The sequence below is a fragment of the Portunus trituberculatus genome, unplaced genomic scaffold (genome assembly GCF_017591435.1).
Source record: "Portunus trituberculatus isolate SZX2019 unplaced genomic scaffold, ASM1759143v1 PGA_scaffold_522__18_contigs__length_968829, whole genome shotgun sequence".
In the NCBI taxonomy this organism is placed as follows: domain Eukaryota; kingdom Metazoa; phylum Arthropoda; class Malacostraca; order Decapoda; family Portunidae; genus Portunus; species Portunus trituberculatus.
The window spans coordinates 318,650-345,129 of record NW_025541691.1 but is presented as its reverse complement, the minus strand read 5'-3'; the positions used below and the strand labels follow the sequence as shown (position 1 = coordinate 345,129).

The following is a 26,480-nucleotide window of genomic DNA, read 5'->3' as shown; positions in this document are numbered from 1 at the left end:
GTCTTGCTCTTCTCAAATCTGTGTAACAAAGCATCATTGACAATGAACTTTGGAGGAGTGGAAGAAAATACTCTGGAGTGACAAGAGTACATTTTATGTGAGTGATGGTAACAGGAAATATCAGGTTTTTCTGGATAATAATTCTGTTCATAGCTTTATTCTAGTACTTTTAGAAGCCTTTGGCACCACACTCAACATTGTTAAAGTAGAATAGATGATGTAAACATAGACTAGGGAATAGTAGTGGTGGCTGTGACTTTGTACTGCACATCCTTTTTTCTTGAGTTTTCTTCTAGTCTCACCAACATTCAATTACAGAATGTCCTATCCTACACCTGTGGCAACCATTCTCTGCTCTTGGATTATATTAAATTGATAAAGAAAGTAAAGTGTGAGTGCAGATACAGTCAAGTCCATGTATATAGTAAACAGTCAAATCATTAAACCTCTTGAGTTCAAGTGCAAGATGCAGAACAACAACAACAGTAACTTTTTTTTTCCTTTTTAACCATGTGTTTGCTTGTATGATTATATTGCAATACAATAAACCTTACTGTTCGTACAGCCATCAATACAACATTACTTACATTTAAATTTTCTTTCCACAGTCAATAACATAACAGGGATGAATTCTGACACAGCCATAATCTGTGGAGCAGCACGTACAGACCTATGGCGACCATTGGGTGTGGGTGTTGCTTATGTGCCAGCCATCACAAGCTTGGTGCTGCCAGCAATGATGGGAAGACACAAAGGTGCTGTGGTTAATGTATGCTCCCCCACGGCAAATTTAAGTCTGTCAAGGTTTCATGTCTACACAACAGCAAAGGTATATGGAAAGAATTGCATACTTTGTATTGTAGTAAAGAAGTCTTTATGTACACAATATAAAATAACATTAAAGAGGTATAGTAATGCCACTTCTGTAATTAATTCATACATGAAAAGTTGCATGTACATGAGTACTTGGAATAGAAAAAACAAATTTCCTAGCTTGCATTTCCAAAACAAGAGACTAAATTTTTAATTTTTTTTATTTTAGTATCCTCCTCTTGAAGCACTTTTAAGCCATAAGGAAAGAATAAAATTGAAAAAAAAATATTAAGCTTATCAATGAAAGGGATGAAACAGTTAAAGTACTTGTTACTTCCTTTATTAGTGAAATAGACATCATATGTATGAGAGTACTGAAGGAGGAAGCAGTAGACACCTACTGAAATGATAATTTACTCCCAGTGAGATCTAATAGCACTTGTTCAGGATGTGCTGTGAACTTTTCATTAAAGCTAGTTCCAATCTCAATGTGTCTTACAACTCATGGGGGCAGTCACAGCCTGCCTTCTAAAGACAACTCTCCTTCTTCTCACAGAACTACATGCACTTATCATGTACACACTCTTCACTTAAATTTAAAATTATAAAATGGTGACTCCATATTCAGCCTCGGAGTTCCCTTCTGGGGAATGAACCAGAAATGACCCCAGTTTGGACTGCTCTCTTGTTGGCGACCCTAAATGTCTAGACACCTCTCAACTTTTTCTTCATTAACTTCTGCAACATTTGCAGTCTTCGATCTAATTTCCAATCTGTAGAAAATCACCTCTCCTCTACTAAACCTCATCTTTTCCTCACCGAAACACAGCTGTCTGAGGCAACTGACAGTAGTCCCTTCTCTGTTCCCTCCTTCTTTCTATATCCTCATTTTCGTTCTAAAGCTGGATGTTGCATCTTTACAATGACTTAACTTGCTCTCGTGCCCACGCTCTTGAATCTTCCAAGTTTTCCATCATCTGGCTTAGACTCAATAGTCATTCTCTAAGTAAATTTGTCTGTGTTGTCTATCTCTCCACTAATTCCTCTGACTGTAGTAAATTCTTTGACTATTTAACTTCCAAAGTGGAGCACTTTCTATCCCTTTACCCTTTCACAGAGATCTCCATCCTTGGAGATTTCAATGTTCACCACCAGCTTTGGCTTTCCTATCCTTTCACTGATCATCCTGGTGAGCTAGTCTTCAACTTTGCTATCCTGCATGACCTAGAGCAACTGGTGCAACACCCTACTTGTATTCCTGACCATCTTGAAGATACTCCCCAAATTCTTGATCTTTTCTTCACCTCTAATACTTCATCTTATGCTGTTACCCTATCTTCTTCGTTGGGTTCCTCTGATCACAATCTCATTTCTGTATCTTGTCCTATTTCTCTGATCATGCTTCAGGATCCTCTCAAAGCAGAGGTGCCTCTGGCACTTTGCCTCTGCCAGTTGGGGGGACCTGAGGAGGTATTAAGCTGATTTTCCTTAGAATGACCATGGCCAGCAGGGCACTGTCCAAGCTTGTGGAGACACTACTGCATGGACTATATTAGATGCCATGTGAAGCAAGAAATTAATTATAGTGTTCTTGTTCCATTATCAGATCAAAAACCTTTAAAAATATCCAGTCAGATATTAGGTAATAACATCCAACTTTTTCAATAGTTAAGGTAAAATAAAGTGGCTGAAGATATGTGAGCTTGGAATTTATTATTGGAATAACAAGATGTCAACACAACAGCTCCTGCACCTGTGTGTTGCCAAACTTGCCATATATTCGGTCTTACTAGTAAAATTGGCAAGCGTATTGGGAGAAATATGTCCTTTGAGAGAGAGAGAGAGAGAGAGAGAGAGAGAATTGTAAAGTACACGAGACTTACCTTTGGGAAGTTGAAGTGCGTGTGATTTTACGAAGCAAATCACCTCTGCTTGAGGGAAGCATTAACATGAGATCAGCTGTTCCATTCCATACCATCAGACTTTGAAGTAACGATCACCCACATGACAAACCAAGGATGTATGTGCATAAAAGTACAATAACCTTCAAACAAGAGGGGGGATGAGGTGGGTATGTTAATGCTTCCGTCAAGCAGAAGTGATTTGCTTCCTAAAATCACAAGCACACTTCAACTTCTCAAAGGTAAGTCTCGTGTACTTTACAATTTTAATTCACCAAATCATTCTCTGCTGAGGTAAGCATTCCCATGAGGCTTTGAAGCCATGTGGGTGTCGTGCCCATGAAACTGTATATGAGCATCCGGCCTACAAGGAAGGTTGATTAAAAGAACACCACACAGTATGAACTTTCATTTGCTGCAGTGGTCTCAAAATTAATTTTGCCACTTTTACATTTCACCTTTACAGTATGTCCGACCAAGCATCCTTGTGGCCATTCCACCCTGACCTGCATTTGTACAACTGAAAGTAAAGTATCCCTAAATATGTTGCATACAGTATGAAAAGCGTGAATACAAAATAGTCCCCAAAAAGATATTCCACCATTGCATCTAGAAAAGCATGAAATGTACTGCTCCCTTATTAATAAGATCTTATATATATGCATTAACCCACAGTATCCAACAAATTCAGGACTATTCTAGTACAGGTTGAACCTCCCAAATCCGGCAACCACTGGACCTTAGACTTGCCGGACCATGGAAAATTCCGAACTACAGGTGGTCCCCAAAACACCTTCCATATACTTACCCTGCATTATACAAGGGTAGCTGTAACATTGTTTTGATATATGATAGTTGTACATGAAAATATACATGCAGAAGCATATAGAAAAACACATAAATTAAGTTCAGCATGGAAAATTTTTGCCTGCGCCATTATCATCTCACCGGACACAGGTACGTTACCAACGCACCGAAGCTTAAACCACTGTATGAGAGCACTGTCTAAATCACTGCTTTTACCCTCCAAATGAAAATACATGAAAATAATCATTAAAAAAAAAAAATAAAAAGTAAAGTACTGCGCAAAAGAAATAAACAGAATATGTTTTTATTTACCTTTCAATTGCCATATATTCTACCAGATGATGTCCTTCCTGAGGCTAAGGGACAGTAGGGATTTCAGCCCTTACTCATCTTCCGCCGAGTGGGCAGACAAGGATAAGACGTCGTCGTCTGCACTGTTAGAAGCAGATGTAGAAGGGCCAGCAGTAGCAGGGTTGGCACGTTTCAATGGTTTGAAGAAGAAAGAGGATATTGAGGAAGGGCCAGCTGTGGCAGGGTCGTTAGGTGTGATAGGGATGACATGTGTGACTGGCTTGAAGAACAAGTAGATGGAGGACTGTTTAGTTTTTCTTGTTTTTTTCATCTTAGATTTCTTGATAAATCTTGACACTTTTCTCTACGTCATGAGCCACTTTGCTACTCCTGGCAGGATTTGGGTCACGTTTCTTCAGGGTTTCCAAAGCTTTTTTCAATACCACCGAGAAATTCTCAAGAGTTTTGATGTCCAGGCTACACACAGGTTCTTCTTCCTCGTCTCCCTCTTTTTCTGCCTCCTGTGATGTCTTGTCTAGCTCTATAAGTTCATAATTTGAGAAAGATTCGGCATGGCTTTCCAAAAGATCTTGAACATCATTATCATCAACTTTATCGAAGCCAGCCCTATGGCACAGATTTACTATGTCATTTCTGATCGCACCGATGTCGTCTTCAACGAAGCCTGGGAAGTCATGTACGCATTCTGGCCATGCTTTATTCCACGCCAAGTTCATGGTAGACGTCTTCACTTCATCCCAAGATGACTTGATGTTATCTAAGGTGTGCTTGATGTTATACGACTTCCACCATTCTCAGATAGTGGGCTTGCCAGGCCCATCTGTGCCCTTTATCAGTTGCTGCATGGTTCGCCGCTGGTAGTAGGCTTTAAATGTTTGCCATGATTATTATGAATATACTTGTGCTTACAATAGACCCTTTAATATTCCATTTATTTATCTAATTAGTAATGCATATAAGTAATATGTAATGCAGTTAAAAAAAGGGGGGTAGGGGAAGAGATAATAGGCTCCAAGGGTGTTCAAGTTAATGTCAGTACTGTGAGTGGCAGGGAGATGTGGCTTGGATGATGTCATCACCCCTGCTCCCCCACGCTGGGCCCTCTCGGATGACATGAGCGGATACCGTATCTGTGAATTTTTCTTACTGTATATCGAATTGAAGGTAGTAATTTCCAAAAACTGTAACTGTGAATTTACTGGATAAAGAACTACTGTATAACGAGGACGCTTTTTCTTTGGTTCGCACACAACACTATCACTTCCTGGTCACTTGGAAGCCATGTTTAGGGGTAAATATTAAAGAAAAAAAATGTATACACCTGGGGGGGTGGTGCTTGCAATGAGCGGCAGTGTGGTACTGATCCAAATTTGACCCAGAATGCCCTGGCCCCAAAACACAGTACAGCACTGCCGCATCCTAGCGGCAGTCCAGCAAGTTACTCCAGCCAATTCAAAAACTTCGGCAAACAAACATTTTGCTGGATTACAGGTGTTGCCGGATGAAAGAATACCACGAATTAAGGAGGTTCAACCTGTACTGCATCCTGAAACAGATCTATTGTCCCAATGTGCTTATCATAGAATTTTGCAAAAGTACTCCCCCTTGTCCAGCCAGCTCTAGCCATAATACAAGAAACCGGAACTGCCATGGTTTTGGCCTTAGACGTTGCAGCTGCACAAACGCTGCCAGCAGTGAATTTAGTTGTGTCCATCCCAGACTTGTCTAGCATTGTCTTGATCCAATGAGCAATGATGTTCCGAGTAACCCCTTTGTGTGGTTTAATAAAGCTGATTAATAAATTATCATGTTCCTGAACAGTACCCTGTTTAAGGGCCTCTGTCCTCCCAAGGTACTGCCTTAAAGTTACACATACACACAAAGCAGCATCTTTAGGGTAAGCCTGAAATTTGATCATACACACATTAAACTGTGGCCTGCACTGTTTGATGTTTCCACTTAGTGGAACTGAAATGAAGTCTTGCTCAATACATAAACCCTTTACACTCAATAAATGCAAGGTCTGCCCCCTTGCAGCCTGGGTCAGTGCCATCAACATAACCAATTTTAGCGTCAAAGCCTTAAGGAACAACTCGTGCAACAGGAACCAGGACTACAGTTTTCTTAGCACAGGCCGCACGTCCCAGGTCACAGTGTACCTGGGTAGAGGTGGTCTCAGGTTAAATACCCCTTTCATAAATCTGATGACTAAGGGATGGTTATCAGTCCTGTAGCCGTCCACTACGATGCCTAGGGAAGAGAGACCACTTCTTGCTGTGTTAACTGGGTCATACCTGACATTTCTGTGAAAAGTATCAGGCAAGAAATTGATTATGTTGGTGAGAGTGGGATTAAGGGGATTAATGTTCCATGTACCACAAAATTGTGACCATCTATTAAAATGTGGGTGGTACTGCTTCTGTGTACCTTTTGTCCACGAGGCCATGAGGTTATCCATATCCTCTGCAGATATTCCTTGTGCTCGGAACTGCTCCCTGACAACAGGCATGCCATCAGTCTGGTGTGACGCATAACTGGGTGCTCCTCCGCAGAGGACGGATGGGTGAGAACCTGTCTCCTCATTGCAATAAGGCGTGGGTGATCGACTAGCATCCTGAACAAGGTCCCCATCCATGGCTGTGAGGGGAACAACCATCCACCCCCTTGCCTCTTCTGCTTTCATCTTCTGCAGACATCTAGTAACTAATGAAAACGGGGGAAAGATATAAAATAGTTCAAACCTCACCCAGTTTAGTGAGAATGCATTGAAATACTCCACCTCTGGATCTGGTTTCCAGGAGCAAAACGAGGATATTTGCTTATTAAGCCTTGACGCGAACAAATCTATGACTGGTGTACCAAATACCCCAAATAAGAGTTGAAAAATGCTTACATTAAGTTTCCATTCATGCCTGTCGTTAACTACACGCGATGCCATGTCAGCCATCGTGTTGTCCTTGTCTGGGATATGTGAACATGTGATCCATGCATCATTAGCTATACACCAGTCCCAAATTTCAGTGGCAATACTATTACAAACTGGTGTCTCTGTGCCTCCCATCTCATTCACATAAGTCATAGCAGTGGTGTTGTCACAAAACACTTCGATATGTTTTCCTTTTAGGTTTAATCTAAAAGCCTGAAGGACAAGCAAAATAGCTTTAAGCTCTAGGGCATTGATGTGCAGCAGCCTCGAGATTCCATAGACCAACTCCCAGAGGTAGACTGTCGATCCAGTTACCTTCCCCCAGCCTAATTTGGAAGCATCAGTAAACAAGTTGATATTAGTGCCTGTCCTAAAGATTATTCTGTTCTGTGTGTTAATGTTATGAATTCACCAGCGTAAGTCTGTTTTCATGCCTTCCGTAATTACCATCCATTGGTCAAAATTACCCTTTTCAGTCTGTAAGGCTGTGATTTTTGCCATTTCTAACTGCCCACAATGCAGCTTGCCCATCTCCACTGCCGGAATGGCAGCAACCAAAAGGCCAATAACTCTAGCTACCCCCTGAATCTTCTCTCTACTCTTCCTTAAGAGCTGTTCACAGGCATCAGTAATTTTGAGCACCCTGTATGTTGGTAGTGATACAGTCATAGAAATGGTGTCAATAACATAACCAAAATATTCAATGCTCCTAGTGGGGATCAAAACAGACTTTTCTTCATTAATACAAAAGCCTAGCTGCTGTAAAAGATCAATTGTGTCCCCAATACATGCAAGACATCATGACTGGGAATTATTACAAATCAGAGTATCATCAATGAAGCTAGTAATAGAATAACCTCTCTTCCTCAGAAATGCAAACACTGTTTTCATCAACTTTGTGAAAATTCTTGGATCTTCAGCAATACCATTGGGAAGACAAGTGAATTTATAGATAGTATTATCCCATTTTAATCCCTTTGCCACAAGGGCGCCCCACTCGCGCCCCACCCAGTGTACAAGCTGAAACCTGTCGCGCGCGCTGCCACTACGCACTCAATTAACTCATGTTTTCACTCATTTTCTATGGTCATATGTCTTTATATTTATGTTCAACAGATAGTAGACACCTCATTGAAGGTAATGGTAGGCTTCGTTTGTTTGTGTTAGGTTAGGTTGCCTCACATCGATAGTGTAAATTTAGGTTACGTTTACGTATGTAAGTAAATATTTTATGGCCTGAATATTTGACATACGCTTCATTGATGTCTCTACTATATGCTGAGAAAAAAAAATGGTCAATATATATATATATATATATATATATATATATATATATATATATATATATATATATATATATATATATATATATATATATATATATATATATATATATATATATATATATATATATATATATATATATATATATATATATATATATATATATAAATACAAGGTGCAAACCCACTTGAATGGGTGGAAGCGTGGGTTGCTGCTCGCCCGCCCTGCACACCACCTGCATCTCCCATTACATCACCAAGTACACCACCAGTGTCGCCTCACACCTTTATCCCAATTACGTAATTATATTATGTTCTTTGCTCAACAATAATAATAATAACAATAATAATGTAATAATACCGTATTGTATTACCAATAGGCTATGTACTAATTTACAAAATAATAATAATATATATTATAATGCATAATTATATTATTATTATTATTATTATTATTATTATTATTATTGTACTCACATTCACATGGGCGATGATGGGCTTGAGTGGCTTGGTGGGGAGGGGAGGGGGAGAGGATTAGTGGGTGCCAGTGCCACTGGGACCCGGCTGTGGCTCCCATGGCTTGGGCTTGGGCCCACCCCTGGTCAACCACAGGCTCTACATTATCGCCTATGTCATCATCTGTGTCATAATCACAGTCACTCTCACATCTATCATCACTATCCTCACTATCCCCTGGCACATATTCTGGGTCAGAGTCTGACACTTGGTCAGACATGGCAAGTTAGTTGGGCAAAAAACACTATGGCAGTAAAATCCTCCGTACGCATGCTCACTAAGGCAAAAACAATACTGAATACTTAGCAGGACATAATGAGTGGCTAATGAGCGATGACGTGTCATATGGCGTCACACCTATCTCAATGCCCATTGGCTAGAGGGGTATTGTAGGTGGAGTCATGCATGACTCATGTACATCCCAGGGTAACATACAAGCCAAAGAAACAAAGAAACAAAATAATACAAGCATGTACTTGCCCCTATACGATTGTAAGGCGGGCCCATACCTCGTACACGTGTACAAGCTTGTATTTAAAGGGTTAAAACATAAAAATTCTTGTTGGTCCTCTGCAATCTTAACTGAGTAATATGCATGCCTTAGATCAATTGAGGCTAAGTAATCTCCAGCATTGATAAGCCTAATAGCTTGCATAAAGTTTTCCATTTTGAAGTGTTTGTAGGGGATATAGTTGTTAAGTTCTTTTAGGTTAAGTACCATCCTGTATCCACCATTCTTTTTAGGTTTAAGAAAATGGGAGAAAGAATTTGAGCTTCCTTCCTCTGTGTAACCACCTTTAACTCCAATAATTTTTTTTTTATTTCCTTACTAATGATAAGTTGTTCCTCTAAGCTGAAATGATATGCACACTCCCCCCTGAATAAGTGCACAATGTCAGAAAAATTGATGTCCAGATGGCAGTGTAACACCATGTCCAAAATTACTGGGTCCTTAGTAATTTTCCTCCACACATGAACAAACTTATGAAGTCTACCTGCTTCAAAGTTGTTAATAACCTCGGTTAATGCCGGAGCCTGTACTCACCCCGGCTCCTGGCGTTTTTTGAGTCTGGGTCCTGATGAGCCTGGAATTGCCATTGGCCACCCTTGACACCCCTCTGCAGTCCATAGGTCTGAAACCTCGGCAAGTAGTACCTCTGAGTGGATTTCCCCCAGAAGCCTCTGGACATGCCACCAGTGAACCTCCATGGGACAGGGTTTTTCTTGGCTGCAAACTTATGTTTCAGCTTCTCCGTGTCCTCGATCTGCCTGGCAGACTGGGATACATCATCTCCAAACAACATGCGAGACATTGGTCACTTATCAAAACACAGATGTGAATATTTTGGGTTAATTTCCCGCTTAATAACAAAACGCCTTGCCAAGTTATTTTTGTGGTTGGCATGACCAAGGAGTGCCAAAGTGCCATTAATCCTGTTCAACCAATGGGTGACCATCCTCCTGTGCAACCTGATCCAGAGCCAAAAGTGACTTTGTAAGGATGATACCTACCTTAAGAATGTCCCCACTTACATCTTTGAGTCAAGCGTCTGCCTTCCTAGCATCCGTTTTGAGGGCCTCCCAGATCTGGGGGTTGCACTCTACAGGAGCCAGTGCGGGACAGTTGTTAGGGCGAGTGGTAGTCCCGTCCTCTGAGATGGCCTTGTAATCCTCCTCCTGCATAGCTTTGTCATACAGGAAGTTGACCATCCCAGCAATCTTGTCATCAATGTCCCCAGAAACTGTGTCAGGAGGACCCAAATGCTTTGCATTCTGAAGCAAAACACTTCCCCTAGGGGTTACTTCCATGATTTCACCTTCCTCACTACCATCATCAACAAACCCAGAAAAGTTAGCAGGTGACTGATGCCTTGTGGAAGAACTCGCCTGAAAATTCACCCCCTGCGCCGAGGATGGTAGTGTATTGGCACTAAGTTTTGCTACTTCTGCTCTCAACACTGCCAGTTCATCCAACACAACACGCTAGGATGGCTCAGGCATGGAAGCGTGAGTGGTGGGCGTCCGTGTTTGAGTAGGCAACCGCCGCACGTGGCAAGATCGGCAATGGCCATGATGCACCAGGGAAGCACTGGAGCTGCTACTCATACCATGGGAGTGATGCCTCTCCTCTCCATCTCTGGATGACCTGCTTACACTCCTCCTGCCGGGAACTCAGGTAGAGGCCACAAGCAGAAGTGCATTGCCATCCCCGGAGCAAGACATGACTTCCAACCTGCATGTGGTAATCCGTACTGTAAACAACCACTGCCCCAATATATAATAATTGTTAAAAAATGGCAGAATGGTAGGCCCAATTCTTACCATAGCACAATGGCAGGCCTAACCCATGCCACAAAACAAAGTAATGTGCGAACATTGGCTAACTGGTAGGCCCAGCCCATACCAGAACACAATTGGTAGGCCCAGCCTATGCCAATTAGCCAAATGGCAGGTCCAACCCATGCCATATAAACAAATTGAGCTCCATAATACAAAATACCTACATCTCCGATGATGTGGCAGTAGGACTGGCAGAAAAATACGGAGCAGTAGCACAAACGTCCGACCGGTATGGGCGTGAACCGGCAACTGACGGTGAGGAATGGAACAGCTGATCTCATGGGAATGCTCACCTCAGCAGAGGGTGATTTGGTGAAGTAAAATTTTAAGTTTTAAGGGAATGAATTTGATATGGTGTGGAGTCTTACTAAGGGTGAGGACAAGTGCCTAAGGAATCATATCCCCTCCCACAAAACAATAGATCTGTATGTCCTCGAAGGAACAGTAGTCTTTTATAATATTACTTTAACACCAAAATCTCACATAATAAACTAGTATGTTGATGAGTGTCAGTGATGATCTCCTAAGAGAGAGAATAAGTTTCTACACTATTTCCTTATAAATGAAATTGATTTAGATGAAAAGATAATTAAAGATAAGATAAAATGTCACAGATCTATAAAATATGTACAGTCTCATGCTATCTCTACATTGCTGAACTGATGCTGTAATTTAGCAGGCAATACATAGTAGTATGTGGGTGACTTACCAAGTTGGCACTGCTTAGAGTCTTATTCCTGTCTTTTATAACTAATAGAGCTCAGTTGAGAAGTGGTAGCTAGATAGTTAAAACTGCTCAAGCTGATTATGGTGGGAAATGACGAAAACTATCATAAGTGCTACTGTATGAAGAGAGTTGTATATAATCATATAAAGTTTTTATTTAGATTTATCCTGTTGCCAGTTTCAGTATTGTGAAATAATGTTTACTATTCTTTTGCAGGCTTTCCTTACCAGTTATTCTGAAGTTCTACGCCACTCACTCCAGCCCCATGGCATAGTAGTACAAACTGTGCTGCCTGCTGAGATCCCTCATAAAGTGACTCATTATACTGGGATGTCAGTCCTCCATGGTAATTTTGTTCACTTCAAATTTTTTTGTGCTTGTGTGGTCATACCTCAATAGTCTTAGGAACATTATATTACACATTGATAAGGCAGGCGATGGTTGTTTTTTTCATGTACTGTAAAACAGCACAACATTGGACAATGCTTAAATCTCAGATTTGTCATTACACATACTACTACCCATAATTATTAATTGTTGCGTAAACCCCCCATTTTAAATCTCAGATTTGTCATTACACATACTACTACCCATAATTATTAATTGTTGCGTAAACCCCCCATTCTCACAGAAAACTTACATCATGTCTAATAGCTCAAGAAAAAGAAACAAAAGAAATAATTTAGGTGCCCTTTCTTGTTTCTTTTGAGAAGACACCCAGTCTGTTTTTTACTCCCAGGTACTACCCATCAGACTGATTCCCTCATTTGGCTCTTTGCTGTCACAGGGCTTACACTTAGTCTTTAGCTCAGTGCTTGCACTGGCTAGTTGTTTGTTTTTTTCTTTACAGTAGCAGTTTGGTTTGCTTTTTGTTGCTCCTTGGTTTGTCTGTCTTCTACAGGGAGATTGTTACTATGCTATGTAAGTGTGTGAAGTGTTCTCGCTTCCTCCTGTCACTTACAGTGTACCTTCATGGGGAGTGTCTGTCATGTAGGGAGGTGTTTTGTAGCCTTGCTTCCCATTGTGATTGCTGTAAGGCCTTGTCCCACAACCAGTTTCTACATCTTTTAGAGAGTATTAAAGACTACCAGGAGGAGGAAGGCTGCTTCTTCTGGTGAGCATAAGTCTTCCCTTACGTCTAGGCAGCTGCAGAAGCGTATGTGCAGGGTGGAGAAGTTGGACCAGCTTTCCCTCTTTCTCTCCTCTTCCCAGGGTTCTACCTTTGGTTTCCAGACTCTGGCTTCACAGGTAGATGGTTCCCAGCCAGGAACGAGCGGTGCTATGCAGAGGCTAGGGTGGGCCAGACCAGCTGGTGCCGCCGGTCTCGAGGTCAAGATGGTACTGGTATCTGCTGTGGGCCCAGCAACAACAGGTGGTTTTCATGCCCTGGTTCCTGGGACAGTTAAGGCAGTGCACAGTGCCCTTGATACTTTTCGCACTGTTTACAGCGGTGGGGTTGGAGACAGCCATCCGGCTCCCATGCCTGGCGGCTGCCCCACTAACCAGGATATGGAGGTCGGCGTCTGCCATACAGCTTCCATGCCTGGTGGCCAGACTCCTATGCAGAATATTGATGGTGGCATCTGCGATCTGCGATATGGCTCCCATGCCTGATGGCCAGCCTCTTATCCCCTCCTGTGGTTTAATCTGCAGTACAGGTAAGGAAATGTCCTGTGCTCCTGGTGCCTTTGACAGTGTTTATGGTGATGGGGTTGGCAACAGCCATCTGGCACTCATGCCCAGTAGCTGCCTCACTACTCAGGATATGGAGGTTGGCATCTGCCATACAGCTCCCATGCATGGTGGCCAGACTCCTTACCAGGATGTTGAGGCTGGTGTCTACCATACATGCTTGGCATCCAGCTTATCATCCCCTCATGTAGATTAGGTGAGAATTTTCCATTTTTTTTAGTGGTGGAGTTTGGCCACAGCAATGCTGTTAAAATGTCTGATAGCCTTCTCCCTACCCAGAATATGAGTGTGGGTGTCAGCCACAAGGCTCCCATGCCGGGTGACCAGACTCATATCCCTTGTGTAGGGGTTGGTGTATGCCCTGCAGCTCCCATGCCTGGCATCCATCCTCTTCCTCGCCGTGGTTTGGATCATGTGGACCCTGGTGAGTCTGTGCCGGGTGGTCTTCCACTTTTTCAGGAGACTTCTGTTGAGACTGGCTCACTGGTGGCAGTGGTGTGGACCAAGGCCTTTCGGCCCCAATGCCTGTTGGCTATCCCTTTTCTGCAGCTGGAGCCTTTGAGGATGATGAGGAGGATGTGCCTCCCAATCAAGAAAATGTATCCCTGTTTTTGCACCTCATAAGCTAAGTGAGGGCCTATCTTCACCTGAAGCTCCATCTTCGTTCCAGTTTACAGGTGTAGAAAGGGCTTAGGGCGCAGTTTTGCCCTGCCAGCCCTCGCTTGCTCTCCCATGGTTTCTTATGGCTCAGGCTGTCTGTGAGGAAGCCCAATGCAGGTCCCTGAAGGAACCTAAGCCTTACTTAGTAAATTTTCAGTTGTCTAGGGACTGGTATGACTGGGCCAGGTCTTATCTGCCTGAGGAGGGGCCTTGCTGGTTCCTCCTCCAATTAATGAGGAGTTGGGTGGTCTACAGCTGGTGGGCAACCCAGCGGTCTCTGTCTCCTCCTGCCTGTTGGCGCAAATGGAGAAAGTGTGTAACTCTATGGCTGACATTGCCTCTTGGATAACCAGGTTTTGGCTACATGAGCAGGTGCTGCTTCTAGAACAGAACAGTTTGTTTTGTTTTGTTTTGTCAGCATTGGCCAAGGCTAACAAGAACATTCTTCATCCTGCTGAGGAGCTACATTGTAGACTCCATATGTTACAGAGGCAGACTGTAATAGATTCATTGCCTCATACCTTTTCTGACGGAGAAGCGCCAGCTCCTTTCTTCTCCCTTTACTGATGTCCTATTTGACCTAACTGTGGTAGCCAGGGTGCAGGACGATAAGCACTTGGCTTCTCAGCATTGTGCACTCTCTTCTGTGGTGCGGGGGTTGGCCTCTTCTTTTCAGTGCTTTCTGGGAAAGTTGTTTTTAGGGATGAGGTCATCCTCCCTCTTATACTTGGGATTCAGTTCCTCAGCAATAATTAATAATTATGGGTAGTAGTATGTGTAATAACAAATAGGATTTTTTAATGTAAGATCCATTTTTATCTATTAATTATAATTGAATTTCCCTTCCTCCCTCCCCTCTATGACCTTTTTAGGATAGAGGTGAATGAGGAAATCAGCCTGATGGGTGGTACCTGGAAGTAGAAAATGGGCTGGGTGCCTTCTCAAGGAAAATGAAAAAGAGCACCTCAAATATTTCTTTCATTTCTGTTTCTTGAGCTGTTAGACATGGTGTAAGTTTGCTTTGAGAATTGGGGTTTAAGCAATAATTAATGATTACAGGTATGTAGATAAAAATGGATTTTACATTGAAAAACCCTATATTTTGTAAAAGAAAATAATTATAAGTCAAGTTTATTGGAAAAAAAATGCAGTACATATTTGCAAAAAAAGTTGGAGGGTATTCCATTCATATGCATCTTGTGGAGCTCCATACTAGTTACTGTAAAGATACTTCTCACTCCTCAATAGGAGTGAGAAGTATCTCTACTGCTTCTGCAATGGATGAGTAGCTAAAGCACAAATCATCTGTGTAGACTCAGTGTTTAATCAGGTGATGCAGGCATGGGTCTATTCCTGGATGATGGTGTAGGTGACTAAAAAAAAAAAAGTGGTGTGTTGCTGCATAAATGAAGGATAGGAGAAACTAAATGGTACTCTTTGGAATCTGAGAACTTTACTATCTCACAGGATCTGAATATATTGGTGATCTTAAATGAGAATGTGATGAAACAAAGTCTTGATGTCGCTTTGGCAACTCACAACATCTGCTCAAAAGTTCATGAGAACAGACTAGGGTCAATGTACAGGTTCAAACTTTTCCAGTCACCATCATTAGCTGAGCTATTGAATACAGTAATTAATCCCAATATGCATGTTCGGAGTATGTTTCTCACAATATGTGGCTTCATTCTCAAAATATTGATTATCATTTATATTTAATCTCTTCACCCTGGGCAACACAAAATGGCTCCTGGTGTCATATCCAGGCTGGATGGGAGCTCAGAGGCAGCTCTCTCTCTCTCTCTCTCTCTCTCTCTCTCTCTCTCTCTCTCTCTCTCTCTCTCTGTCACATTGGAAATAATGATGATGGTATGTGATTTTTCACAATAGGTACGTACAAGAAGTAAACATGCAAATTTTTGAGAAAAAAAATTATAGTCTGCCTTCTCAAAGCCATTTTCTGAAGATGACAATGAATATGAAACATTAATTTTTAGGGTAAACTAATCTCTTGGTACCGTCATCGTAAAAAGTTTAGGGGAACTGACCAAAATGAATTAACAATTTTTTTTTCATTTTCCACAACATAATTGGACATGTGTCTGCCAACCTCTACTGTAAAACAAGCCCTAATTGGTTTGTGACCATGACCGGCTACTCTGCCTTCACCTGCTCTCACCTTCTAAGAGACAAGTAGAAGAATGATGACGGGGGAAGAAAAGGAGGGGAATACGTAGGTAGTAGGGATTAGCACCTCTCTCTCTCTCTCTCTCTCTCTCTCTCTCTCTCTCTCTCTCTCTCTCTCTCTCTCTCTCTCTCTCTTTCTTTCTGTGTATTTACCTATATGTGTATTACAGGGCCCGAGCTAAGCTCTCTGTGTCCTGTCTCCTTGTCCATTCCTGTCATATCTCTCTTTCATCTGATTGACACACACCACGTCAACGACATCACTGCTCAGTTTATTCCACTTATCAATGTTACGATGCGGGAAACTGTATTTTCTCACGTCATTTAGACAGATGTCTTTTATTAGCTTTTTTCCATGTCCTCGGAGCTGATTACTTGTGGTCACCTTTATCAACTCTCTGTCCAGTATGTCAATCTTGTTCACCAATTTATACATAGTTATCATGTCTCCTCTTGTTCTTCTCTCTTGTAATGTGGTCAGCCCCAGCTTTCTCAGTCTTTCCTCATAGTCTAACTCCCTGAGTCCTGGTACCATTGTTGTTGCCAGCCTCTGTACCCTTTCTACCTTCTTCACATTTTTCTTCGTATGCGGTGACCAGACACAAGCTGCATATTCTAACTGGGGTCTTATTAAGGTACATATTATCTTCTTTATCATTCCTTCATCTAGGTAGTGGAATGCAAGGCCAATATTTTGAAGCATGTTATATGTTTTCCAAAAAGTCTTGTTAATGTGTTTCTCCGGTGACAAAGTGTTTTGCACAGTTACTCCTAAGTCTTTCTCCTCATTGGTCTCTTTAATTTTCTCATCACCCAGCCTGTAATCCCAGTTTGGTCTATATCTACTTCTTCCCATTTTCATAACATGGGTCTTGTCTATATTGAATTCCATCTGCCACTCCTTACTCCACTCATATATTTTATCAAGATGTTCCTGTAACTTGTTACAATCTTCCACATTCTTTACTCTCCTCATAATTTTAGTATCGTCCGCAAACATGTTCATGTAACTGTCAATTCCTACTGGCATATCATTAACATAAATAAAAACATGATGGGACCAAGCACTGACCCTTGTGGAACTCCACTGGTTACCTTCTTCCACTCGGACTTCCTTCCTCTCACCACTGTTCTCATTTCTCTTCCCATTAAGTAATTTTCCATCCATTTTGCTAGTTTATCATTTACTCCTCCAATCTTCTTTAGTTTCCACATCAGTCTATTGTGTGGTACTTTATCAAAGGCCTTTCTCAAGTCCAGGTAGATAGCATCCACCCATCCTCTCTATGTTGTAGTATGTCAGTCACTCTTGAATAAAAACATAATAAATTGGATACGCACGATCTTCCTTTTCTAAAACCAAACTGTCTTTCATTCAGAATGTTTTCACTTTCTAGATACTCACTCCACTTAGCTTTAATTACTTCTTCACATACCTTGCACAATATACTAGTAAACGATACTGGTCTATAATTTAGCGGTTCCATTCTACTACCATTCTTATATATAGGCACAATGTCAGCTCTTTTCCACTCTTTTGGGACTAATCCTGTTCATATGGAGTTTCCACAATATCAAATATGGGGTTCAACAATTGATCCTTACATTCATTTAGCAACCTCCCAGATATGCCATCAGGCCCCATTGATTTATTAATATCCAGATTCCTTATAATTTTCCTTACATCTTCCTCAGTAACCATGATGTCCTGCATTTGCTTTATTTCTGCAGGTCTTCCTCCCATAAAATGCTCCTCCTTTGTAAACACTTTGCAAAAATTGTCGTTCAAAATTTCAGCTATATCTCCAGCTTCCTCATATACTTCTTCCCCATTTTTTACCTTTACTATTGCCTCCCTTATATTTAGTTTTCCATTTATGAATTTGTAAAACATTTTTGGGTCACTATCACAGTTTTCCACCACCCTCTGTTCATATTCCTTCTGTGCTGTTCTCCTTACTTCAACATGTCTATTCCTTGCTGTTTTGTAAACTTCTCTTGATAATACATCACTGTTTTTCTTAAGTTTCTTCCATGCCTTTTCTTTGTTCTTTTTTGCTTCTTCACAATTTCTATTAAACCACTGTTTATTATTTAAAGTCCTCTTTCTGTAATATGGCACAAACTTTTTCACAGCAGAGTTATACAAATCCATAAATTTATCGTATTTCAATTGCATATCCCTTTCCTGGTATACCACAGACCAGTCAATTTCATTAAAGAACTCCCTTATATGGTTATAATTTGCCCTAATATAATTTAATTTTTCCTCCTGCATTCCACAATCTTATTCGTGCTTAATTCCGTATCCAGCTCAAAGCTTAGGACATCATGATCGCTTCTCCCAAGGGACATTTATGTTCAATTTCCTCTTTAGAGAGATGCCCTGGTAAATACCAAATCCAACCTTGCTGCAACATCTTGTCCCCTGCACCTTGTTGATGATCTCACCCACTGTGTCATCAAGTTATTTGTTGCTACCTTTATCAATTCCTCTGCCCACTCACCACCGTTCACCACTTCGTAGTCTTCCCACACTATTTCTTTACAATTAAAGTCTCTGACTATCATCACTCTATCCTTTTTTATGAGTTCTTGCTTCATTCTGTCTAGAGTATTTCTCATCACCATTTGGTACTGTTCATATTCCCAACCATTGGTTCTGGGTGGTATGTATACTGTTATAATATTAATGTCCCTCTTGCCATCTGTTATAAGCATACTTATCACTTCCTCATTTCTCTTACTATAGTTCACCTCCTTCACTATCAGATCTTCCTTAGTAAGAACCATTATACCACCACCACCTTTATTTTTTCTATCATTTCTCCATACTTTGTAGTGTTTTACAACAAACCAGTCTTGCTTTATTTCGGGCCTTAGCTTTGTTTCCACTATACACATTATGTCCGGTTCGTTATTTCTTAGGTAATCCATACATTATAGCCTCTTAGACAGAAATCCATCTATATTCATGTAAGTCATTTGTATTCCATTCCTAGTCTCTTTCTTCCATGTAATGTCTATTCTGCCTGTTTTATCCACCACTTCTTTAGCCTCCCATTTCTCATCCTCCAAAAAAACTTGGTTTTTTCCTCCTCTGTTCTTTCGTCATTCCTCTCTTTCACTTCAGTTACAAGCTCTTTCATTTTCATTCGCTCTTCCTGTGACATATTTCTTCTTATGTAAATTGTATTGGTTCCCTCAGAGTCCTTAAGTTTCCAAGCCCTCCTCAACAAGGCCTCAGCTGCCACCTGAGACTTTAATTTCAATTTTAATGGTCTATTCTTGCTTTCCTCAAAAGCTCCCAATCTCACACTTTCTTCTACCTCAGCATATAGGTCCTCTTCCTCCACAGGGATCTTATTCAGTAAAGACTTAATCCTGTCATTTTCCTTATTCCTCCTATCCTGCCAGTTTCTGTTAGTTTACTCCCTCAATCCTGTTATGATCACACATTTTTTCTTTTCAGCAATATCTCTCACCACATACTCATTTTCCTTTAGTGCCTTTACCATTTCACTCTGCATAATCACTTTATTTTCCTCTTCCTGCTTTTTCACTATCTCCCTAAAGGACCTTTGTACCTCCTGATGTTCATGGTTCACTTCTTTCATCCTGGTATCAATTAGATTAAGGCATTCCTCCTTCCTCAAGTCCCCTTCGGATATTTTCATCTCCATTTCCAGGAGTTTAGCCTTCATCTCTTCACATTGTTTCCTTAGTTGTTGGTTTTCCTTCTTCATATCTACTTTTTCCTTCAATAGCTCTTTATTCACTATCGTTAACAAATAGATCTCTTTTTTGAATGAATCATTCTCGGCTATAACTCTATCCAGTTTTTCTTCTATGGACAAAATGTTTAGCAACTTACTTTCCAATGCCTGGATTCTTGCATCCATATCTAATTTCTCCAGTCCTCTTGGAGTAGTTACAAAACCTTCAAAATCTTTGGGTTGCCTAGGAGTAGCCACCATGTTTGCTATCGTCAGCTGATTACAGCCAAAACAATCACCGCCCACACTCACCTCTCAGGGACCACTCTCCATATCCCTCACTTTCAACACTATGCGACAGTAGGACATCAACAGGACAGTAACTCAGAGGTACCCAGGCCCTGTAACACCATAGGTATTTTCACTTCTTCCCGTCAGCAGCCGGAGACGAGCCGTCCTCTCTCAGCGACGGTGACGGTGTGTGTGTGTGTGTATTTACCTAATTGTATTTACCTAATTGTAACATACGGGAAAAGAGCTATGCTCGTGTTGTCCCGTCTCCATATCTATTAATGTCCAGCTTTTTCTTAAAATCATGAATATTCCTTGCGTTGACCACTTCCACGTCTAAACTATTCCATGCTTCCACCCTTCTATGAGGGAAGCTATATTTTTCACATCTCTCCTATAAGTGGCCATTTTAGTTTTTCCCATGCCCTCTCGACATTCTTCCATTCCACATACACAGGTCTTCCCTATCCATTTTTTCCATGCCAATCATCACTCTGTATATTGCTATCAGGTCTCCCTTTCTCTTCTGTTTTCCAGGGTTGGAAGTTGCATTCTTTTCAGTCTGTCTTCATAAGTCAAATCTCTTAAGTCAGGCACCATTTTGTTGCAGCCCTCTGTACTTTCTCTAGTTTCCTTATGTGTTTCTTTAAGTTCGGAGCCCACTGTATTGTTGCATATTCAAGCCTCGGTCTTATCATTGCAGTAATTATTTTCTTCATCATTTCTTCATCTAAATATCTAACGCCACTCTTATGTTCCTCAATAAGTTCAATACTTCTCCAATTATTTTGTTTATATGTCTCTCTGGCGATAGGTCATTGGTAATTGTCACCCCAAGGTCTTTTTCTTCATGACTGGTTTTATGTCTTCATTTCCTATCTTGTACATACTCCTGATTCTTCTTTCACTCTTGCCAAACTCTATTTTCTTGCATTTTGTCGTGTTGAACTCCATTTGCCATGTACAGCTCCATTTCCATATTCTGTCCAAGTCTTCCTGGAGTAGTTCGCAATCTTTGTCACATCTCACTTTTCTTAACAATTTTGCATCGTCTGCAAATAGGCTCACATAACTGGACACCCCATCCACCATGTCATTTATGTAGACCGCGAACATTACTGGTGCCAACACTGATCCCTGTGGAACTCCACTCTCCACCAATCCCCATTCTGATGGTCTGTCCTTAATTATTGTTCTCATTTCTCTTCCTACCAAAAGTCTTCCATCCATTTTAGTAAACTGCCATGCACTCCTCCTACCATTTCAAGTTTCCAGATCAGTCTCTGGTGTGGTACCTTATCAAAGGCCTTTTAAATCCAGATATATTCCATCAGCCCAACCATCTCTTTCCTGTATTACATCTATCACCCTCGAATAGTAACATATCAGGTTTGTCGTGCATGAACGCCCTTTTCTAAAACCAAATTGACACTCACAAAGTATGTCATTTTTCTCCAAGAAGTCTGTCCATCTATTCTTCACCACCCTCTCACACATCTTAGCTACCACACTTGTAAGTGACACTGGTCTATAGTTCAATGGGTCTCTCTTGTTACCTGATTTATAGATTGGGACAATGTTAGCTCTTTTCCAGTCTTGGGGCACTACACCTTCCCTTAATGAGGCATCAATTACTTCACAAACTTTTCTGCCAATTGCTCCTGCATTCTCTTAAAATCCATCCTGATACCCCATCAGGTCCCACAGCTTTCTCACTTCTAAACTCCCCATCATGTTCTTGATCTCCTCCACAGTTACTTGAAACTCCTTCATAATCCCTTTCTGTTCCATTACCAGTGGTTTGTCAAAAGCAGTCTCCTTTGACAAACCACTGGTAATGGAACAGAAAGGATTATGAAGGAGTTTCAATAACTGTGGAGGAGATCAAGAACATGATAGTTTAGAAGTGAGAAAAGCTACCTGATTATCAGGATGGATTTTAAGAGAATGCAGAGCAACAGAAAAGTTTGTGTAATTGATGCCTCATTATGGAAGGTCTCAAGACTGAAAGACTAAAATTGCTAACATTGTCCCAATCTATGTGTGTGTGTGTGTGTGTGTGTGTGTGTGTGTGTGTGTGTGTGTATTTACCTAGTTGTATTTACCTAGTTGTAGTTTTACAGGGCCTGGGTTTTATGCTCGTGTGGCCCGTCTCCATATCTACACTTATCCAATCTTACTTTAAAAGTGTGCACACTCATTGCAGACACTACTTCTTCATCTAAACTGTTCCACATCTCAATACATCTCTGGAAACTATATTTTTAATATCTCTCAGACATCTTCCTTTCTCAGCTTTTTACTATGCGATCTTGTGCTTCGGATGTCATATTCTTCTCTTAAGATCAGTTTCTCATTATCCACTTGGTCCATTCCGTTGATCAATTTATAGACTTGTATCAGGTCTCCTCTCTCCCTTCTTTGTTCCAAGGTTGGTAGATCCATAGCCTTTAGTCTCTCCTCATATGTCATCCCTTCAAGTTCTGGGACCATTCTTGTAGCCATTTTTTGTAGCCTCTCCAATTTTCTTATGTGTTTCTTTTTATGAGGTGTCCACATTACTCCTGCATATTCCAATCTAGGTCTTATTATAGTATATATCAATTTCTTCATCATTTCTTTGTCCATGTAGTGAAATGCTACTCCAATATTCCTCAGCAAATTATATGTTTCTCTAAAATTCTATCAATATGGCTTACTGGTTGATTGTTTTCTTCCATCGTCACTCCTAAGTCCTTTTCCTTTTTGACTTTCTCCAGTTCTACACCATCTCCCATCTTATAGATTCCCATAGGTCGTCTTTCACTCTTTCCCATTTCCATGACATGGCTTTTGTTCACATTGAATTCCATTTCCACTTCTTACTCCATTCCCAGATCTTATTTAGGTCTTCTTGCAGTATTTCACAATCCCCTTTTGCTTTATAACTCTGCACAGTTTCGTATCATCCATAAACAAATTTATGTAGCTGTTCACTCCTTCTGGCATGTCGTTAATAAAAATGAGGAAAAGTATTGGTGCCAATACTGACCCCTGTGGCACTCCGCTTTCTACTGCTCTCCACTTGGACTTCATATCTTTAACTACCGTCCTTATTTCTCTCCCCCTCAAATAATTTTCTATCCATCTCAATGTGCTTCCTTTTAAGCCACCCTTCTCCTCTAACTTCCACAGTAATCTAGCGTGTGGCACTTTCTCAAACGCCTTTTTTAAATCCAAATAGATGCAGTCAACCCATTCCTCTCTCTCTTGTACTCTATCAACTATTTTAGAATAGAAACTCAATAAATTAGTTACACAAGACCGTGTGTGTGTGTGTGTGTGTGTGTGTGTGTGTGTGTGTGTGTGTGTGTGTGTGTGTGTGTGTGTGTGTGTGTGTGTGTGTGTGTGTGTGTGTGTGTGTGTATTTACCTAGTTGTATTTACCTAGTTGTAATTTTACAGGGCCTGGGTATCATACTCGTGTGGCCCCGGTTCCATATCCACACACATCCAACTTTCCTTTAAAACTATGCACACTCCTCGCTGACACCACCTCCTCACTCAAACTATTCCACACCTCCAGACATCTTTGTGGGAAACTATATTTCTTCACATCCTTCAAGCATATTCCCTTGGCTATCTTTTTACTATGCGATCTCGTAGTTCTATTTAAATTTTCCTCTCTCAACATCATTTGCTCATTATCCACTTCATCCAGACCGTTCAACAGTTTATAAACCTGTATTAAATCTCCTCTTTTTCTTCTTTATTCCAAGGTAAGCAAATTCATTTCTTTTAATCTCTCCTCATAGGTCATTTCTGCCAATTCCGGAACCATTTTTGTTGCCATTCTCTGCAATCTCTCCAACTTCCTTATATGCTTCTTTTTATAAGGGGAGCAAACCACCCCATCATATTCCAATCTTGGTCTAATTACCGTAATAATTAATTTCTTCATCATATCTTTATCCATATAATGAAAGGCTAATCGAATCTTTCTAATCAAATTATATGTTTCTCCAAACATCTTGTCAATATGAGCCTCAAACTGCCCATGGTCTTGTATTATCACTCCCAAATCCTTTTCCTTTTCCACCTTTTTCAACACTACTCCTTCACCCATCTTATATGACCCTCTTGGCCGTCTTCCACTTTTTCCCATCTCCATCACATGACTTTTGCTCAGATTAAATTCTACCTCCCACCTCTTGCTCCACTCCCAAATCCTATCCAGATCTGCCTGTAAAATTTCAATCTTCTTCACTCTTCACACACCTACACAACTTTTTATCATCCGCAAACAAATTAATATAACTGTTTACTCCCTCTGGCATATCATTAATATAGACAAGGAAAAGTATTGGTGCCAGCACTGAACCTTGTGGGACTCCACTTTCCACCACCAACCAGTCCGACTTTGTATCCCTTATTACCGTTCTCATCTCCTTCCATCTCAAGTAGTTTTCCATCCACTTTAACACTTTTTCCCTTCAGTCCTCCATAAATCTCTAATTTCCACAGCAGTCTCGTGTACAGTACCTTGTCAAAAGCTTTTTTCAAATCCAAATATACACAGTCCATCCATCCCTCTCTCTCTTGTATTTTGTCAACCACTCTTGAATAAAAGCTCAGTAGATTTGTTACACATGACCTCTCTTTCCTAAAGCCAAATTGTTGATCCGATAATAACTTATGATCCTCCAGGAACTGTATCCAATATTTCTTTATCACCCTTTCACAAATCTTACCGACCACACTTGTTAAAGACACAGGTCTATAGTTAAGAGGCTCTTCCTTACTGCCTCCCTTATAAATGGGCACCACTTCAGCTCTTTTCCACTCTACCGGTACTTCCCGGTTTCTAATGAGCACCTTATAATATCATATAATGGATCTATCAATTCTTCTCTACATTCCTTCAATAATTTGCCTGAAACTTCATCTGGTCCCATCGCTTTATCATCTTTAAGTTCCTCCAACATTTTGTATAACTCCTTTTTAGGTATCTTAATGTCATCCATGTGCACATTTCTTTCTACATTCTGAGGCTTTACAAACAATGTTTCTTTAGTAAATACTTGTTGAAACCTATTATTTAGCATTTCCGCAATATTCTTAGGGTCATCTACTATCCCTTGCTCTCCTTTTAATCTTTCAATGGACTCTCTCTTTTTAAGTTTACCATTTATGAACCTGTAAAACAATTTTGGATGTTCCTTACTCTTGTCTACAATATCTTTTTCAAATTTTCTTTCTTCCTCCCTCCTTACCCTCACATACTTATTTCTCGCCACTCTATAATTTTCCTTATTTAGTATATTCCTGCTCTTTTTCCATCTTTTCCAAGCCACATCTCTCTTTTCTTTAGCCTTAACACAAGTTGCATTAAACCAATCCTTTCTTCCTTCCTCTCTTGGTTTATACTTTGGTACGAATTTCATAACTCCTTCTTTATAATATTTCATAAAAAATCTCATATTTCTTTTGCACTTCTCAGATTTGTAACATCTCCCAATCTAATGTTCTGAAATAATTTTTCAAACTTTCTGTGTCCATCTTTCTATAATTCAATCTACCACTCCTGTATGTCTCATCTTTCCTTCGCTGTGTTGTTGCTATCTGCATTTCCATAACCACATGATCACTCTTCCCTAATGGACATTTGTATTGTATATCCCCACATAGGTACACTTCTCGTGTTAACACCAAATCCAGTCTAGCCGGTTCATCATCTCCTCTATATCTAGTATTTTCTTTCACCCTCTGTTCCATCATATTTTCCATCATTAGATTAAGGAATCTCTCTCCCCATGCTTCCTCTCCAACACCATTTACTAGATTTTCCCAATCCACCTCCTTACAATTAAAATCTCCTACTAGTATCACCTTTCTTTTTCCAGTTAATACACTTTCCAAACTCTGTAAAGTATCTTTGATCATATTGTCGTATTCCCTTAATGTCCAAGAATTTGTTTTAGGAGATACATAGGTCACCATGATTATTAATTCTTTTCCATCACTTTTTTAACCTTATGCTTATCACTTCTGCATTGTTCTTCCCATACTAAACCTTATCAACATTTATCTCCTTCTTCGTCATAATCATAACTCCTCCTCCACCTTTACCCTCTCTATCCTTCCTCCATATATTATATTTATTATACAAATTTACCTTTGTTTTTTCATGTAATTTTGTCTCAGTCAAACACACTATATCAGGCTTCTCCACCATCATATAGTCTTGCAATTCCAATCTACTTGACAGTATCCCATCTATATTAGTATACATTACGATCCACCCACTGCTCCCTCTAGGGGTTCCTCCGCA

At 40.5% G+C, this 26,480-nt stretch overlaps 1 protein-coding gene across 8 annotated transcripts in view; it reads left to right on the top strand.

Moving 5' to 3' along the window:
* LOC123500960 (inactive hydroxysteroid dehydrogenase-like protein 1) overlaps positions 1-26,480 on the top strand; it is a 323,618-nt gene that overhangs the window by 167,068 nt on the left and 130,070 nt on the right. For all 8 annotated transcript variants that reach the window (XR_006673515.1, XR_006673513.1, XR_006673512.1 and 5 more), the window contains 2 exons: positions 609-829; positions 11,842-11,971. Coding sequence is in view for 4 of the 8 variants with exons in the window: in XM_045249509.1 (XP_045105444.1) it covers positions 609-829; positions 11,842-11,971 (351 nt within the window). In the remaining 4 variants the exon portion in view is untranslated. The remainder of the gene's footprint in view (positions 1-608; positions 830-11,841; positions 11,972-26,480) is intronic.